Source organism: Apodemus sylvaticus, chromosome 19, assembly GCF_947179515.1.
Source record: "Apodemus sylvaticus chromosome 19, mApoSyl1.1, whole genome shotgun sequence".
NCBI lineage: Eukaryota > Metazoa > Chordata > Mammalia > Rodentia > Muridae > Apodemus > Apodemus sylvaticus.
In genome coordinates, this window is record NC_067490.1 from 19,310,802 (window position 1) to 19,328,717 (window position 17,916).

At 44.0% G+C, this 17,916-nt stretch overlaps 1 protein-coding gene across 1 annotated transcript in view; it reads left to right on the forward strand.

Annotated features, from left to right (window-relative positions):
• Positions 1 to 2,333: 2,333 nt before the first annotated feature.
• Arid5b (AT-rich interaction domain 5B) overlaps positions 2,334 to 17,916 on the forward strand; it is a 184,519-nt gene continuing 168,936 nt past the window's right edge. The window contains exons 1-2 of the mRNA XM_052164626.1: positions 2,334 to 2,541; positions 2,994 to 3,248. Of these exons, the coding sequence (XP_052020586.1) occupies positions 2,521 to 2,541; positions 2,994 to 3,248 (276 nt within the window). The 5' untranslated portion in view covers positions 2,334 to 2,520. The remainder of the gene's footprint in view (positions 2,542 to 2,993; positions 3,249 to 17,916) is intronic.

The following is a 17,916-nucleotide window of genomic DNA, read 5'->3' on the forward strand; positions in this document are numbered from 1 at the left end:
GGCAGGAAACTGACTCATAGAAGATCTCAAAGAAAAATCTTGTCAAAATACAGCAACTCAAGTTTTGTTTTTTTTTTTTTAATATATCATCTTTTGAATTGAATGTATATATTTACACTAACAGGACAGAGGCTAACAGAAGCCGGAGGCAGCTCATGAATATTTTTTTAAATATGTAAAATGCCCTTCAGTCAAATCCATTCATATGTTAAAAATGAACAAAATGGGTTATTCTAATCAAATGTCTGCAGTGTGCAGCATAAAGTTAAAAAGAGAGGGCGAAAGGGCTGTAATTTCTCTCTCTAACCCATGTTTATGAAATGGTAAGATCAGATGAAATTTCAAGGAAGATAATTAAGGAGCGATGTGCAAGTCATAATTTGGCTAATGCAAAAGATGGAGGACTGTAAATTGGTACACTGTCCTCCCCCACTGTGCAGAGTTGGAATATTACTTTAAATTATTAAAATAGCTTTTCGACAGCTTCCAGAATACGGGCTTTTTGGCATGGGCTTTTATTACTTATTGTAATTGGAGGATCTGCCATTTTCTTTCGTTTATCTCTGTGTATATAGAAACAAGATACATCTTGCCTTTTTTTTTATGACTTCTCCATGTTCTGAATCAAAAAATGTGTTTTAGATAATGTTAAGCTCCCTAATTCTTGCTGCAGCGGAGGAGGCAGACGTTATGGAAAAAAAGCGTCAAAACACATAGAGGGTCCTTCCACCGCCAGATCACCGAAGACGAGGCGTTTGTGCTCTGCTGGGTGTATTAACTTCAGCCATGTGAATATAATTTTCATTAAAGTAATCCTGTCTCAACTCGATGCTGCGGGTAGAGGTGAAACGTTGCGAAAGCGTTAAAAATAGCTTGCTAGTAATTTCAACATCCTGTAATTTTATCGCGGATCGAGTTTCAACTGTCGTACTATACAAACCTTATCCCCCATATAGTACATGTTTACTTTTTTAGCCTGCCAGACCCACTCTGGAAAGATTGGTGCCAATATAATAAAATCGCTGGGGGGGTGGGGGTGGGGAGGGGTGCTGGAAAGAGTGGGAGGAGAGCCGGGAAGGGGTGGGGGGAAGCGAGCACACCATTTTACATCAACGCTGCGAAAATGCAAGCGAGCCAGGCTGAGGACCGGCAGCTGGGTCGCAGCGAGCGAGGGCTTTGCAGTCCCTGCCTGTTCCTTGTTCTGTGGCTCTTAAGTTTCTCTGTTTGCATAATAGCCGTGCATGCAAACCGCTCAATGCTCCAGGGCTCCAGAACAATAAATATACACATTTAAAACCTTTATTGTCTTACGACGTGTTAACCCCTCCCCTCCGTTTCCAACAGCTTAATTTCTGATGGTATTTAACTAGTTTGCAAATGGATTATTTTTTCAGTTTCAAACTATTACCGAGAAAGCTCCCCCTCCCTCTTGGGAGGAGGGGGGGCACGGGAAGGATTGGGGGTGGGGTAGAAGTCGGTATATTATTCCTGTAGCGCCGGGTTATATAAACACATTATCATTTGAGAGAGCCCTTGGCGTCCATCAGCATTGTAAACACGTACGAGTGTATATACTTCAAAATTAAAGAATGCACACGCAGAACCCGGAGCCCGAATTCATATTCCGAGCAGACTCGCGGCTCGCATGTATTGATTTATCATGCACGGTTTATTGTTCCTCTCCCTAAATGCAGTTGCTGTCCGTTCAATATTGTTGCAAAATCACGAGACGTGTGTGCACTGCTCACTTGTCTTTCTGCTCTTCTTCCTTTTTTTCCCCTGCTGAGTATTTTTTTTTTGCGAAGCGAACAAATGCATTAATATTTATATGTTTATATAATCGATAACCCACTTTTCCCTTCCGTGTAAATAGGCATCAGAAGATAATTTAACAGATTAGTTCTCTCAAACATGGCAGTGAGGAAACGTAATTTAACTATCAAACAAATCTACATGTCTAATAACAGCAAATCTGCTAAGGAGCATTAGAAAGAGGAGCGGCGCCCCGGAATCTCTGCAGGAAATGTTCTTTATATTAGACATATACAAGCAGGTCCTGTCAGATGCACAACGCAGCTCGGGAGACTTGGTCTGCTCCAAAAATCTCAGCCGACCTTACCCACAGTCACGAGGAACTGAGAAGAGAAAGATACCCTCGTGGCTTGGTTTTAGGGTGGGTTTCAATTTTTTTTACATCTTCCTGTCTGCTTTTTGCCTTGATCCATTCGCTTCCCGCCGAGGTCGGACTTCACCCTTCTCCCTATTTCGAATTTGATCAACCCATCTTTGGCAGCAAACCCACCTCTTTTTTACAGGAGATGAAAATTGAGTCTTCGAAGAAATATTAGGATATATTTTCAATCATTTTGGTGCTGAAGGGGATGCTGGAGCTTAGTTTTATATTGAGACATCACGCCGGCTGCAAGCAGAGAATGCTTTCCCCTGCCAGGACCTGATGCAATCCATTCAAGCCAACAAGTTTGGAGAGAATGTTGAGTTCAATCAATTCAGAACGTCGAGATGGAGCCCAACTCACTCCAGGTATTTCGTTCTCCTCCGCTCCTGCGGTCCCGGCGCCCCCCGGCACCCCCCAGCCCCCCAGCTCACCCACCCCCTCACACCCCCCCACACCCCCCACAAACTTTTTACCAAACTTTTACCCTCTACATCCCCCCAAAATAATTTTTTATTGTTTTTTTAAAAATCCCTGCGCTGATCATACCTACATAATGTAATTTTATCGCCTCATATGGGGAACTGGGGAGGGGTGGTGGTGGGGACCCGGAGGGCTTTTTTTTTTTTTTTCTTTTTTTTAAGGGAGGCAGAAAATTAGTGGGTTTTGTAATATTTTTCACCCAGCGTTCTATCTGTGGGCCGGTCTGTATTGAGAGTCTTGTGTGTGAATGTGCCTGGTAATAGATATTTGTGCTTGATGGCTACATTATTTACGTAGTGCTTTTTTTTTTCTCTCCCTCTCTCTCCCCCTCCTGCAGTGGGTCGGCTCACCGTGTGGTTTGCACGGACCTTATATTTTTTATAAGGCTTTTCAATTCCACCTTGAAGGCAAACCAAGAATCTTGTCCCTTGGCGACTTTTTCTTTGTAAGATGTACGCCAAAGGATCCGATTTGCATAGCGGAGCTCCAGCTGTTGTGGGAAGAAAGGACCAGCCGGCAACTTTTATCCAGCTCGAAACTTTATTTCCTCCCCGAAGACACTCCCCAGGGCAGAAATAGCGACCATGGCGAGGTGGTAAACCTATCTCTCCCCCTCTTCCTTCTTTATTATCTAACCCCCCCCCTCCAGTAATGCGTATTATAAGGCAAGCTTGAAAATACTGTATTCAGTTCTGCGGTGAGCAGAATCCACTCGTTTTTTAAAGGGGTAGCGCCACTAACTGGGGCTGGAGTATTTTACCATTGTCAGAGTTTGGCTGTCAGCTTTACAAAGACCGTCCAACTGCTGATTTTAGTCAAGATCAAATAACTTGTCGAGAAGGGTTTTGTTCCAGGGTGTGTGTGTGTGTGTGTTCGTTTAGCTACCTCCTCTTGAAGATTAATATCCCATGCTTTAATATAGATATTTTAATATACATTTTTTGCTTTTTTATTTTTTTAATTTATTTTTATTTTTATTTTTTTTAGTTCTACCTTCATGCCTGGCTCCTGGGCTGGGTAGCTTTCTTTTAGTGGGTTTTGATATTGTTCACGGTTTTTTTTTTCTTTTAAGTATTTGATATGTTTAAGAGGGCGGAAATTACGAAACGGAGGCAGAATGAGATCAAAAGCAATTGAGTTGGCAAAGGCGTGTTGACTGAAGTGATAAATGACAGGTACTGGGATAATACATTCAAATAACTTGCGCATCTGCCCGGGCGGATTTCAAAGCGGTCGTGTAACCGGCACAAACACGTTCGGCATTAAGAACTATCTCGCGCCTACTCCCCCTCCTCCCGGAGCCATTTGATGTTCTGGTTTCCAGTGACTCCACGCGAAGTGGACGTCTTCCAGTGGGGTGTGGGGCCGGGTGCAGGGGCCTCTGCGGTGAGGTGCGAGGCTGCGCGCGGGGTGGACGCTGAGAGGACCCCACGGCGCCGCCAGCGGGCCACCTCCCTCGGGCTCTGTCACTGCGGGTGTAACCGCACCTCTCTGGTCTCCCCGGGTCCGAGGGCCGAGCTTAGTGGAGCGATCGTTACCCCCCTACACACACACACACACACACACACACACACACACTCGGGAACTATTTTGGGGAGTCAGCGCCCAGGGCGCGGCGGGAGGGAGGGCGCACGGCCCCCCCTGGCCAGGCTTTGTGTCTCCCGAGACAGAGCAGGGTGATCAGACTGAGACTTTTGAGGGCAGCTAGCTCGGCGCCAGGCTCGCGAGCTTTCGAGGTAGGTCTGTTGTTAAATGAATGGTTCGGTGCTGAACTCCTCCGGGGCCCTAGAGCTGCCAGCCCAGGCAGAAATTCCTGGAGCTGATGGAGTTGATTGCACTTTTGGCCTTGCTAGCTCACTCCCTCTCCCCCGGATCGAATTACCCCTCAGTGGTCCGCGGCTGCTTAATTAAGGGAGTTCGTCAGAACCTCGGCCCAGGAATCTGCCTTTTCGGAAATAAGCTCCGCCCTCCTCCCGGCACACACCCCTCCCCCGCCCTCCCCGACCAGCCTCGGGTGTAAGCATTCGGTTTCCCGGGCTCCGCCTGCAGCCTGACTAAGGTGCTGTGTGGATGCTAAGTGGGACCCCTGCAGCCCACCAACAGGTTGAGCGCCTCCCCCCCTCCCACCGGGCTCAAGCCCCTCCCCCGACCCAACTTCGCGGCGCAGCTGTCTTCCTTCTCCCTCCCCCTTCCTGATTTCTTATTATTTGCTTTTCAAATTTATTACTTCAACATGGCCTGTGATCTGGAGAAGGAAAGGATTAAATATCCAGAAAAGAGCTGGTGCCTAACAGACTTCGGACTAAACCCAGGAGGAAATCATTCAGTGTTTTATGGGATATTTGTGGTCACTCTTTTTTTTTTTTAATTGAAATTGGAATATTTGTTTAAAAGACCCCGAGTTGACCTCACTAGATCCTCTTTAATTTCTGTGGATATAACTAACTGGCGAATTCTGACTTAAGAATAAAGTCCACAGACGATCCCATCTGTCTGTCAGAACTGTTGACAAAGAATAGATACGTTTTTAAACACACGATCTCTTTTTAATTGTTCCTTATGGGGAGTTGTAATGATCTAGGCATTTCGTATCTACTGTATGAGCCATACCTCGGAAAATTAATCTTGCCATTTAAAAGTAAACTCTAGGGGGTTTGTGGAGAGAGGGCGGCTCTATTTATAATCCTCAGCTGCTTATACATAGTCTAATATTATGCATGATTTGTTTTTTAATGCTAACACGGCTGGTAATTAGCTGTATGATTATACTTGTATATTTCATTAGGACTTCGGCTGATGTCATTGTGAGTTATTCAGCCATATTAAAACAATTTTCAATTGAGATAATGACACGCCTCAAAATTATGCAAATGGAAGCTGCATTGTGCAAAAATAATTATGACAAATGGAAAGCAGGTAGAAAGTTTCCCGGTGCAGGATCGGTTTTCCACCCCGGTGATGTCATTTCCCCCCTGGCCTAAGTCAGACATTAGCAGAACAGCAGCAGGCAGGCTCCTGGGGAGGAGAGTCACAGACCAGCATTTACTGCAGGCGCCTAGAGGGGGCAACAGGGCCTCTCATTAAGACATTTGCTTTATTTTCGCCTACTCCATTAACTTGTTTATATACATTGAAATGGTTTTTATTATTGATTTTAAATAGTTTTGAAGGATGCCTCTGCCGTTGCTAAATGCAGGGGAATGTTTTCTTGGTGTTCAAGAACATTTAATCAGCCAGTAGAGTTTATTTTAAGTAACCAAATGGAGGTTAATAATTTCCTGATTGAGCTGACATCGGCAACCTATCTGAAAAGGACAACCAGGACTCGCAACTCTCTATTGAAAAAGAGTCCTTCTGCCTTTTTCTGATTTCTTGAAATGGGAAGACGTCAGTTCTAAAAGCAGGAACATGATCATTGTGCTAGTTTAGAAATAGCGTCCCTGTGTGGTTCACTGTGGTTTGCAGCAGATTTTTTTTTTTAATTCCACATGAATCTTCGCAGTCACTGCAGGAGGCTGGGTGGTATAGGATTGTACCTACCCATTTTATAGATGGGGACAGGAACATGCCAAGGTCATGGTGCCTGTCAAATGTGGCCAGTGTCACCCAGTCCTTCCTAAAGTTTCAGCTTGCCTCCTTCAATAAAAACCTATTCTTGAAACAAGAAAACACATCCTAGTAGATTCTAGAACATGTACCATGAAAGGCCGTCCCTGGATCATTTTAAAATGAGGCTATTCAGTCAGCTCTCAAAGGTCAGATAGTCAGGGTCATGAGATTTTATTTTATGTAGTTCAAGTAATTCTAACGGAAGCTATAGAGCAAAAAATATTTTCAGTTATTAATAATTAGCTATCGATTGGTTTCCAGGGTGATGGTGACATCAGACATTGCCAGTGCTGGTTACCTGCAGTGAGGAAAGGCATTTGCCAAAGAGGGACATTTGAGGCTGAGAGGGCTCAGTGGCTGAAGCATCTACTGGGCAAGATTAAGGAGCAGAGTTCAAATCCTCAGAGCCTCATAAGCTGGAAGCAGTAATCCTAGCATGAGGTAGTACACAGCAGTGAACAATGCCTTAGACAGATGGTAAGAACTAACGTTTGAGGTTGTCTCTTCCACTAGCAAAGTGCCCCACATATGCAAATGCATATATATGTCTGTCTCACACACACACAGAGAGAGAGAGAGAGAGAGAGAGAGGGAGAGAGAAAGAGAGAGAGAGAATAGGCACATTTCTATTCTACATTTTAGCCTCAGTCTGACCTTAAATAACTATAAGGATCTGAGCCTCAGTTTATTCACCCATAAAATGGGAATGACAGCAAAAACTGAAAAATTTGGGGGAATCAAGAGACATGATATAGGGGAAAGCGCTTTAGATATTTCAAAATACTTAAAATGAGAAGGACTCGGGATAAGAACGTTATGAACATTTTTTTTATTTTGTAAACAATAGCAAGTCATAATAACATTCATGTGGATTCCATTGGATTTAATGATGATGTTGTCTTAAGCTGCATGGGAGGAAAGAGCAGGGCCTAGGCAGTGTCTTTGGTGACCACCCTCAATGGGCACCTGTGTCCAGTAGGGGAAGACTTGGCAATAGAGGTGGGTAACTGGTCCTGTTACTGGGTAACTTCTGATCATGCTCATTCTCAAATTGCCAAGCACTTATTCTATTGCCAGTTGGCTTTCAAATGCGTGTGCATGTGCAGGCTTGGGGTTTTACGTGAAGGTTTGTTGATGGCCTGGAAGGGGGAGGTTAAGCTAATGATGTCACTGAGTCGTGACCAAGCATGCCTGGGTGTTTTAGACTCCCAGCTTGCTTTCAGGATTTCTAACAGTATGTAGTTGTCATCTTCCAGGATACACTGTAAGTGGTGGTGCACTTAGAAACTGCTTCAGAGATGCCTGTTCTACTGAAAGCCGTATAGAGAGGGCAGTTGGAGTTGGATCTAAGACTTTGAAGACTTTCAACAGTCTCAGTCGAGCGACACACTCTTGGAAGATTTCTTAGGCATTCTGTGTCTCAGTATTTTCATCCATATATGGACATGTGGTATCTACTTCCTGGGATTATTTTATGGACTAAATGAGCTACTACATAGATTGTCTGTGATCATTATCATTGATATTGGTATGTGCTTTTCTCATTGGAATTTGAGTCGTTCCTGGCAACTCCTGAGTTACTTTGCTAAAAAATCCCTGGTGGTTCTGGTTCCTTCCTCTGGGGCTGTTTTTCCTATGTGTGTTGAGTTTAGCTGTGTCATCACAACAGGTCTCTTAAGAATTTTTATTCTGCTACTGAAAAATGTTACCTACTGGACCGGCCACATTTTTCAAAAGATTATCTGATTTGATCCTACCTGAGGGGCAGGCAGATGCGCTCTGGAATCTAGATGGTTCTGCCCCTGGCTGTCTTTGTATTTGCAAAGCCCTTAAGGTGATTTTAGAGATCTCTGAGTGTCCTTGACTTATCTAGCTGTCCTTCAATGGTGCTCTGCCTTACCCAAGACTCAATGTTTTCATCTGTACAATGGAATTGCTGATCTTGAGTCTACCTGAGGAAATCAGAGATGATGGTTTAAAAAGTAAAAAAGGAGAGGTCCAACAGGCTCAGGACTTAGGAAAACTCAGTCTCTGCTGGTAGTGGCTATTTTCATCTAGAATCGGTACACATGGGAAGTCAGTCGCCGATGGGGGTAGTTACTCTGCCTACTGTCTACTCCTAGTCACTCATTCCTTTAAACTAAAAGAAGGGACATCTCTAACCATGTTCAGAACAATAGCTAAAGCATTACATGGAGACCACTCAACTGGTGTGCCCTAATGGTCAGTTAGCTAAAACTCAAAGGCCAAATCTGGCCCCCACTGATAGTTTGTGAATAAAGTCTTATTGGGATGCAGCCAAAGTCATTTATTTATATAGTATTTGAAACTCTTTGGCCAGAACAACCCAGCTAGTACTTCTGATGGCTGCCAGATGATGAACAGAGTAGAAATACTTATCTTCTGACCTGATCCTTTACGGAAAAAGTCTGCTGACCTCTGGCCCACAAGGTTGATGTGGAAGATGTTTCTACATTTCTACTCTTCAGTTCTTCAGGGTTGGGAATTGAGCTCAAGATGTTACACTTGTTTAGCAGATGCTCTTCTCACAGAGCTGTTTCCTCAAACCCTATTCCTCTTTCTTACTCCAAACAAGATCTCATGTTATAGACATATTAATATCAGTATAATAATGTCATTATCATTTACTTGTATAAACAGGTTTTACTATTGAGTCTAGGACATCCATTTTTTTGTGAATAAATACAGTTTACATTGAAGTCTATTTTGAATGGCTAAGATCCAAGCTCCAGGCAATAAAGATATTATCTGGCTTGGGCTCATCAAAAACAACCTACTGGTTGAGTGTTAACCTTGTAGGCAAGAAAGAGATGACTGGAAAAAATACTTGGCAACCTGGCCCTTTTTCCTCCAGAAGTTGATCAATCTTAATTAAAAAAAAAAAAAAGGTGAGGTCAGTATGCCTAAAGATGTATAGACACAATCAGAGTCACAAATGGAGATGCCCTGTCACGTGAGTCAACTTGAACACATGCCATCCATGTGTACTAGTATGTACTGAGCCCTTAAACACAGTGGAAGTGAAAGGGAATCTCCCCTTTGGGGACCTCACAGACTATCCCACCCTGATTTGACAGATACTGGTCAATACGAAATAGCATCAGGCTTTCCAGCTGTGGTCCTGAGTTGAAGTCCAAACGAGCTAAGGTCTCTCTGGATATTTCCTACTCCTTTTCTAGAAAAGTAGAAAGCAAGGTCTTCATCTTTGGAGTCTCATTTGCCAGAGACACATTTACAGAATACCTACTGTGCGCTGGAGCCGCATACCCATTTATAGAACACCCACTGTGTACTGAGGGCCATTCTGCTCAGGGACATGAATCCCTTCTTCTTAAGAACCTGTGAGTTACTGGTGCTTTATATCTCCCTTTAGCTTGGCACACCTCAGGGTTCTTTCTGTTTTGTATGGTAATATAGCTAGCAGGATTCTCCTCTTCCCTGGAGTTCACTGAGTTCAGAACAACTGAGCCTTGTATTATTATATCATGGGGAGGAGCTGAAAAGATCGTCATTTCAGATCATACAATTTTCTTACGAAGACTGAGCCACCTGTAACTGCAAACCCAGGAGATCTGCAACCCTCTTCTGGCCTCCTAAGCAGGCCATACTTATATTTGCATACACAAACGTACCCAGGCACCTAATTTAAACTTTAGAAAAATATCTTTGAAATACCCCTTTGAAAGCTAAGAAAAGGCTTAGCCGCGCAGAGTGCTTACTGTTCTTGTAGATAACCTGGCTTTGATTCCTTCCCAGCACCCACATCAGATGGCTCACCAGTTGTGTGTGACGCCCTCTTTCTACCCTCTGTGGGCTCCTGCACACATGTGGTGTACATGCACTCTTGCAGGCTCACACACATAAATAACAAATAACAAAGTAAATCTTTTTTTTATTTTATTTTATTTTTTTTTGGCTAGCAGCCTGCCTTCATTTAGTGTGACCCCACTGGTTGGTCAGTCATTTGTTAGCTTACCTCAGGACCCCATCTCACACTTTCTCCTTTGCTACTGAAACCCACATCCCACCCAAAGGATGCCAAAATACATGACCAGATGTTGTGAGTCGCTCTGTCCAAAGAGATAAGCCAACGTTTTAGAGCGAGGGCTCAGCCTGGAACCGCCATGACAGTCTCTCCGGGCACCTTTCTGATCTCCAACCATCAGCTCGTTGAAATTAGGGACTTTGTAGTGACAAACTGAAACCTAGACTTCTGAAGAGAAGGAGAGTCAAGCCCCACCCCAGTCAAGTTGGCAGTTCACAAAAGATAGCACTCTTTTCAAATGGTTGGCCTTAACCAAGGTTTAAGAGTGACTCCATACTGAAGGCAATTAAAACATTGACATTTAAACGGTCAGGCCCATAGTCAGGAAATGTTATTTTTTTTTTATGAAGTACAAGAGTCCACACATGTAAATACTTGGTTATTAATTATTAATAAAGCATGCCGTTGTTCATAGTGGCATCTGGTAACACGCAACCCGGGCTCATTTATCAAAGTCTCGTTTTAACCAATATCCAGCATATAATTGCTTGAATCGAAAGCGTTCGCTTGTCATTTCTCATAGCAGGGCAGTTGGATATTTGCCATGCTCTACTCAGAATAATATTGTAACCAACGATTACTTGGTGGCTCTGCTTTTAAGGGTATTTAAAACAAATTTATCGATTGTTGCCTAAGAGATTTGTTTGCCTCTGAGAGATGTGGTCATGGATCTTTTGTTTCTGGAAGAATCTGTCCCTGAGTCCTTGCGTACTGTGGACTCTTTCAGGGTGTAGCATAATCCTCACTGTGTTTCCATGGATCAGAACTTTGGCCCTTCGAGCACGTGCATGCAAATCCTGGACCCTGGATTTATATTGTCATTATTTTGACATTATATTGTCATTATATTGACAACACGTTTCAAAATATGTGGGTTTGGAAGATGGCTCAGTGGGTAACAGAGGAATTAAGATATCCAGCATGCAGGTAAAAGGCATGTCTGCAAGCCCAACTCCAGGAGAGGAAGACAGGGGGATCCCTGGGGTTTATTGAGCAGTTACTCTAACAAATTGATGAGCTCTGGAGTAAGACTACCACCTCTCAAAGAGTAGAGGATGATGGAGGAGGACATCTGAATTCAACATCTGGCCTACATTCTCACGTGTACACACACTCACATGTACACACACACACACATGAACACTCTTATGGAGAAGTGCGAACGCCCACACACGCATGTATATACGCCATATAAATTTACTGGAAAACATTCAGATAACCATTATTGAAAAGAGGGCTCCGAAGTCAAGCGGAGGGCATCCAGGTCACATCAGACCGGTATCCATCCACAACCAGAAAAATGGAGATTGGGCGTTACCATTCGCATAGGATGGTGCCTTGATGGTATGAATTTGTCTATAGACTCTTTATGGCTATATAGGTACAGGGACCTACATTCTGGTGCAGAGGATAATCACGGATCACAAAAAACAGACAGCAGAGGCCACGGCCACGTGTTGCTAGCCCCGCCTATCGACCCCTCCCCCATCTTCCTTTCTCATGACTCCCAGCACCCCGGGGCCCTAAAAGCCACCAGTCCTCTACCGCTCAATTCCAAAGCCTACGCTTGGCTTAAACATTAAACTCTTGCCTCTGCGAATTAGGCTTTGCTTTCCACAGCCTCAAGCATGTTGAGCTACTGTGCAAGCCGGAAAATAAAAATGTTCTAATTGTGTCTTTTAAATAAGCATAGGAGTGAATTAATTACAACCATAGTTTGTCTTTAGTTGCCTAGTTACACAATAGCATATTCCTGAGCACCAGGAAAGATAAATTGGCTCTCTCCGTGCTGTGTGTCCCTTAATCATAATTACTGTATTGCTTCGGAGAGTAAAGCACACATAGATTTTTTTTGCATTTTTTATTAATAGTCCGAAATATGCATATGATCTATAAAGTATGTGCTGCTCAACCTGTTTTATACGCTTTTATGGGGGAAGAAGTTTTATTGTGGTCGGTAGCACTTGCATTGGTCGCTCGAAGATGTAGTTTCTGGGAAATACATAATTGAAATGTTTTTGAATTGCTTTTTCTGGCCTTTTCAATCTTATTCAAAATAATATGCCTCTGGTCTCGGAGCGGTGTCTCTCATTTGATTTAGCGTCTTGCTTTGCACAGCATGTAGGGCGCTGTTTTAACCCCTGCAGAGCCCAGATGAGGGGCTGAGATTTCCCCGAGTGTCATGCTTGCTGTCTTGGGGGAGCAGGGGCTCACATGTAAGGATTTAGGGGGATGACAGGATTTGATGGGTACCTGTCATCCTAGAACAATTCCCCCCCCCCCATGGCCTACTCTTGGCATATTTCCTTATTTTTCATTTGGGGGCTTGAACTGGATGACGTTTTTGTTCTAAGCTTCTGGGGTCCTGTAGAATCCGACGATGTCCTATCCCCGCCGTCCCCAACCTCCTTCAAGGAAGACAGCAAGAAGGCGGCAGCTTAATACAGTTATTGAACAATGGCTGAGCCTGGCCTAAGAACCAGATACAGGCTTGGTAAATGTATGTAAAAACTGACCCCATTGTTCTATTGTGTTTGAAAAGCAAGTAAATTATTTACAGATATTTGCTAATTAAAGCACATTTAACCGGGACAAAAGAACACAGACTAACTGGAGACCGAGCTGAGTGCAAATATTTCAGTCTCACTAATTCTGTGTGTTCTTAAAGGAGAAATGTGTGTGTGTGTGTGTGTACACATATACATATATATGAATATGTGTGTATAATCTATATAATTTTATTTTACATTTATTTTTTATTTTGTGAGTGATGACAAGTGGCTGTCACAGGGGCACCCAGTGCAGGTCACAGGTCAACCTTAAGGAGTCAGTTCTCTTCTCCCACCCCATGGGCCCTGAGGATTGAACTCAGGTTGGCAGACTTTGTAGCAAGTGTCTTGACTCCCCGAGTCATCTTGCTGGCCTGAGAAATGTGTCCTGAAACTGTGTTGATAGAGGGCAGGGGAGTGAGCAGAGGGTAACAGGATCTCAGTCAGAAGATGGCTGAGGTCGGAGGTGTTCCCGGACAGCATGGTGCCTGCCAACTGTAAGAGAACAGAAATCCTTAAAAGTTCTCGTGGGCCGGGTGTGGTGGCGCACGCCTTTAATCCCAGCACTTGGGAGGCAGAGGCAGGTGGATATCTGAGTTCGAGGCCAGCCTGGTCTACAGAGTGAGTTCTAGGACAGCCAGGGCTACACAGAGAAACTCTGTCTCAAAAAAAGAAAAAAAAAAAAGTTCTCATGGTCCCCAAGTGGGGAAGTCTACGAGGTGTTGAATGGATGGCAATCAATGTTTTTGTATGGTATGCATGCATGCTTCAAATTGTTACCGTCTAAACCTTAAATACATAATTTTGTGTGCTAACCACAATTTAATGAATCTAGAGATATTAACAGTGAAAAATAGCATATGTACTGATACACATGTACTGATACATGCTTATGTAGATGTGGATACATATGCATTGCTTCCGGGCCTCTATGGGGACTGCTTAATCACTGCAGAGGTGATTGGCCAAGTCCCTGCCCTGTTATTTGTAAGCTGGGTTCATTGTGATCTTCCTAAGGAATATCAGGCACTAGAGGTTTTGACAGAATCCTGAGTTCTCTTTTGGTCCAACCTCGATTTGTTGACTGGCTAGGACTCAGTTCAGGGAACCATTTGGGAGAAAAACAGCTTAGCCATATTCTGTAGGAGAAAAAAAAATGAGTATCTCTATACTTTTCAAGATGCTCTGATCAGCTGGCTTCAGTCTTGCTGTTTAGTTAAGATGGCTTCCTAACGTTGGTCAAGTCCAGGGTGGACCTTTCTGTTGTGTCTACAAATATCACTCCAATGGAAGCAACGTGTAGAAAGTTAAAGATAAGATTCTCTCAGACTTTCCCTGCTTAAAAGGATCGATGACTGTCCCTTGGTCAGGTGGGTTCTCTGGCTCCACTGCCATCAAGAGACATTTTTGAGTTTAGACATGACTAGCTCTGGGTCTCTTGGCACTGCTAATTGCCTGGGTTCCTTAAGACAAAGGCTCTTGTCTAATTTCCCTGGGCATTTTGATAGAATCTCAGGTAGCAGGAACTCTGAGACGGGAGTCCAGTTTCCCCTACATTGTTACCGCCGAAATCAAAGTTGCAACATTTCCCACAGCTTAACCATTGTGTGGCTGTGCTTTGGTATTTATCTGTCAATCATACATAGTGCGGCTCATTTAATTATCTGGGATTCTTTAAGGTTAGGAGTATTTTGATACTATTTCTCTACTAAGAAAATTGGTGTAGTGGGACTAAGTCAGGTGAAGTAACATGACCAAGTTCACGTAGAGGTGAGACTTAGACCAAAGACTGAGCCTTAGACTTCCCCTAATTCTTCCAAAGATGAAGGGTAAGCAATTTTATTATTTCAATGTGAATCCCTATAACTTTAGGATATACTATCAAACTCCAAATATTGGGGCCTTTACTAAGCATGGACTTGGTATTTCTTTGAACTTCTAGAAATCTGTAGTTATCTGTTGGTGGCGGATTGGTACCCATTCAAGTCTATGGTAATATCACATGCTGTGTAAGGGAATTTAAATGTTCCTTAGACTTTACCTGGAGTCCAGCATCCCAGGAGAGGAGGCTCAGCCTCAGAACCTCTAGGGAGCAGTTCTGAGTGTAGTCTAGCTAGCATGGAAGCACACAGGCAATTAGGAAGTACACACGTGGTTCATCAAACTACCAAATCCTGTGTCATGGTCAGAGTGATGGAAGAAAAATAGAGACTCCTGTGACATGGGTGACCGTCCATCTTGGAAAGGCCTGCCAAGACACTATGGGAAAAGTTACTTCTGAACTGAGGCCTAATGAGATTTCGATGGGGAAGCCTAACAAGACCTTTCTTGACAAGGGAAGGCAAAAGCAGCATTCCTGGAGGATGATGGGAAAAGACATGACCTCATGAGTCTAGTGACCCAGTTCTCAGGACTACAGATGCCATGTGGGGATATCTATGCCTAATCCAGACACATGTCGAACATCATTTTGATGACTACACCACCTGGCTGCAGCAGTGATGGAAACCTAAGGCCCATGTGCCATAATCTGTCTTGTTGCCTGCTTCTTTTTGTTTGTTTGTTTGTTTAAATCAATAAAGTTTTATTAGTACATAACACCCCAAGATGTTTACAAAAGTCACTTTACAGTGTTCACGCTACAGTGACCAAGAAGTTATGACAGAGACTCACTGAGATTAAAGTATTTGGTGCCTGAGCCTTTCCAGAAAAAAGCTTGCCAAATCCTGATCTAAAATAATGTTGTCTGAATTCATCTTAAAACTCACCGCCCATGCATGGCTTTATATGTTACTTTTTGTATACATCTCACAACAGTAAGACTGAAGAATGTATTCCTGTCATCTCCCATCTTGCAAAAGGATCATTTGAGCACCTGTGTGAATGCTTCAGGTTTCTAAGATTATCCATCCATCAGGAAAAAAAATGACAAGGACTGAACAGGAACTTGAGTTTTCCTGATTCCAAGTTACTGATGGTCTAGATGGAGAAACCTTGGACTGTTCCAGTTATGGGTGGAGAAATGGTGGTATCAGAGATGAAGAATGCTCTAAAGACCTAGACGGCACACAAACAGCTTCCCGTCTTTCCATCTTCCATCCAAAGCCACTTCCTCCAAGAAGCCTTCCATGGATGTCCAGAGGAAAGGAACGCCTGTGGAGCTCACACAGGCCAGTGTGGAAACCAACCATTGAAGGTAGACACATCTAAGGGACAATATGGCGTTCCAATGGGGAGCCAGAACCTGTAAAGCTCACTTGCTGTGTGGCTCTAAACCATTGCTCCCCAGGCTCTACCTGTGATTGCCAGGCAGGAATAGTCTCAGTTTTGTCAAACCTTCAACTTTGTATGAGAAGCTGGAATTCTGCGTGATGTTCATTGGCCGTTTAATCCACTTTTTGACATGCTCCGCGGGCCAAACAAAACACGACCTTTAGTCCAGCTGTGACCCATGGACCGCCACCCTGCAGTGTCTAGAGCTTTAAATTATGTTATCAGATTTGGTTTTCTGTAATTAAACCAGAAGGAACCTGTTGGCTTAAAGGAGGCAGCAGGAAATGGGGGGTGGGGGTGGGTGGGGAGTGAATTGAGTTGTCACTTAGATCCAAGCCCTGCTTTCCCATTCTTTGTAGCCAGCTTTCGGCATCCGGAGTGAAGAACAGGGATCCTGAGGAATAATAGCAGGACTGTGCATAGTGAGTCTGACTTTCCCTCACGCCTGTGAGGTCACAGGAAGGGTGTGTTGATTGTTGACTGAGGTGTGAAAGGGAAGTAGGAGCTGTCAGAGGTTGGATATCCTGAAGGCATCAAGGAGAGAGAGGATGGTGATGGAAGAACCTCTGAAAACATTAGGACTTGGGTAGGGTAGACACTGTGAAAAGGGGAAATTGAGGCAGAAGGCAAGCCACAGGCACACAACAGTGTGTCGATGCTGGATGTGTGCTACATTTGGTTAGAGGACTTGAGTTCTAATGGGCAGCCCAGAAACAGGGTAGACTGAGGCGAGGCTTTCTGGTGTGTCACTAGGGCTTAAATCTGGAGCCAGTGTTGATTAATAATTCCACAAGTGTGTTTTCTTCTTGGAGGTTAAAATACAAACTGTCAGTGCAGGCTCCCGGTAAAACAGTGAATGTTTACTCTGTCGGTCGGTCGGTCGGTCACTGTGCCGTTCTGGCCAGCTGGCCTCATGTCTTTGGCATCTGAGAATTTTTTTTTACTGAAATGGGTGAACGGAACTGGGCTGGGAATCTCAAATAAAATCCACAAGGGGGTCAGAACCAAATTAGGACCTGGCGTACCCTGAGCTCTTGGTAGGTCTTTGGCATATACCCTGCTCTTCCTGGTCCTTGACTAATCCTAGCTTTTTGAAGTCTGCCACCGAGTTAGACAACCTGTTAACGGTTCCTTAATAAGTAATTTATTGGCTTGAGTCACTGGGCTATTGTTTGAAAAACAATAACCAAGAAACCCATGACACTAAATCCTGGAGGGGTATCACCTGTCCCAGGAGACACGTGAGAGTGAGGTTCAAAGGTTTTGATCTGGGTTTGAGATTTCTGGACTCCGAAGCTGACTCGCTCAGATCCATTCTCTTCTGGCTACTTGAGGCATTAAAAGGAGCTGTAGGGGACATCTCTGTATCAGCTGTAACAAAATCCAAGGAGACAGATGAGGTCACGGGACACCACCTGCGTCCCAGAGCTTCCTCCTCAGTAGGCCAAAGGTCATACCTACAGCTTCCCACATACCATCCCCCTACCCCTCTGTCATGATGCAACCGCCGGGAAACCTGGTGTCTCCTGAGTGTGTAACAGGCATTTATTTTAGATATTTCCACTTTCCCGCTGCTCAAAACAAGTATCTGCAAATTGCCAGCTTCTTCATTTGAAAGTCTGTTTTTGGTTCCCTGCCTGCCTCTTCCTCCTCTTCTCAATGCCCTTCTCTCTTCTTGTTTCTTCCCTGTTTCCTGCTTCCCTTCCTCCTTCTGTTCTTTCTCTTCCTCCTCCTCCCTTCTTTCTTCCTTCTCTTTTTATTCT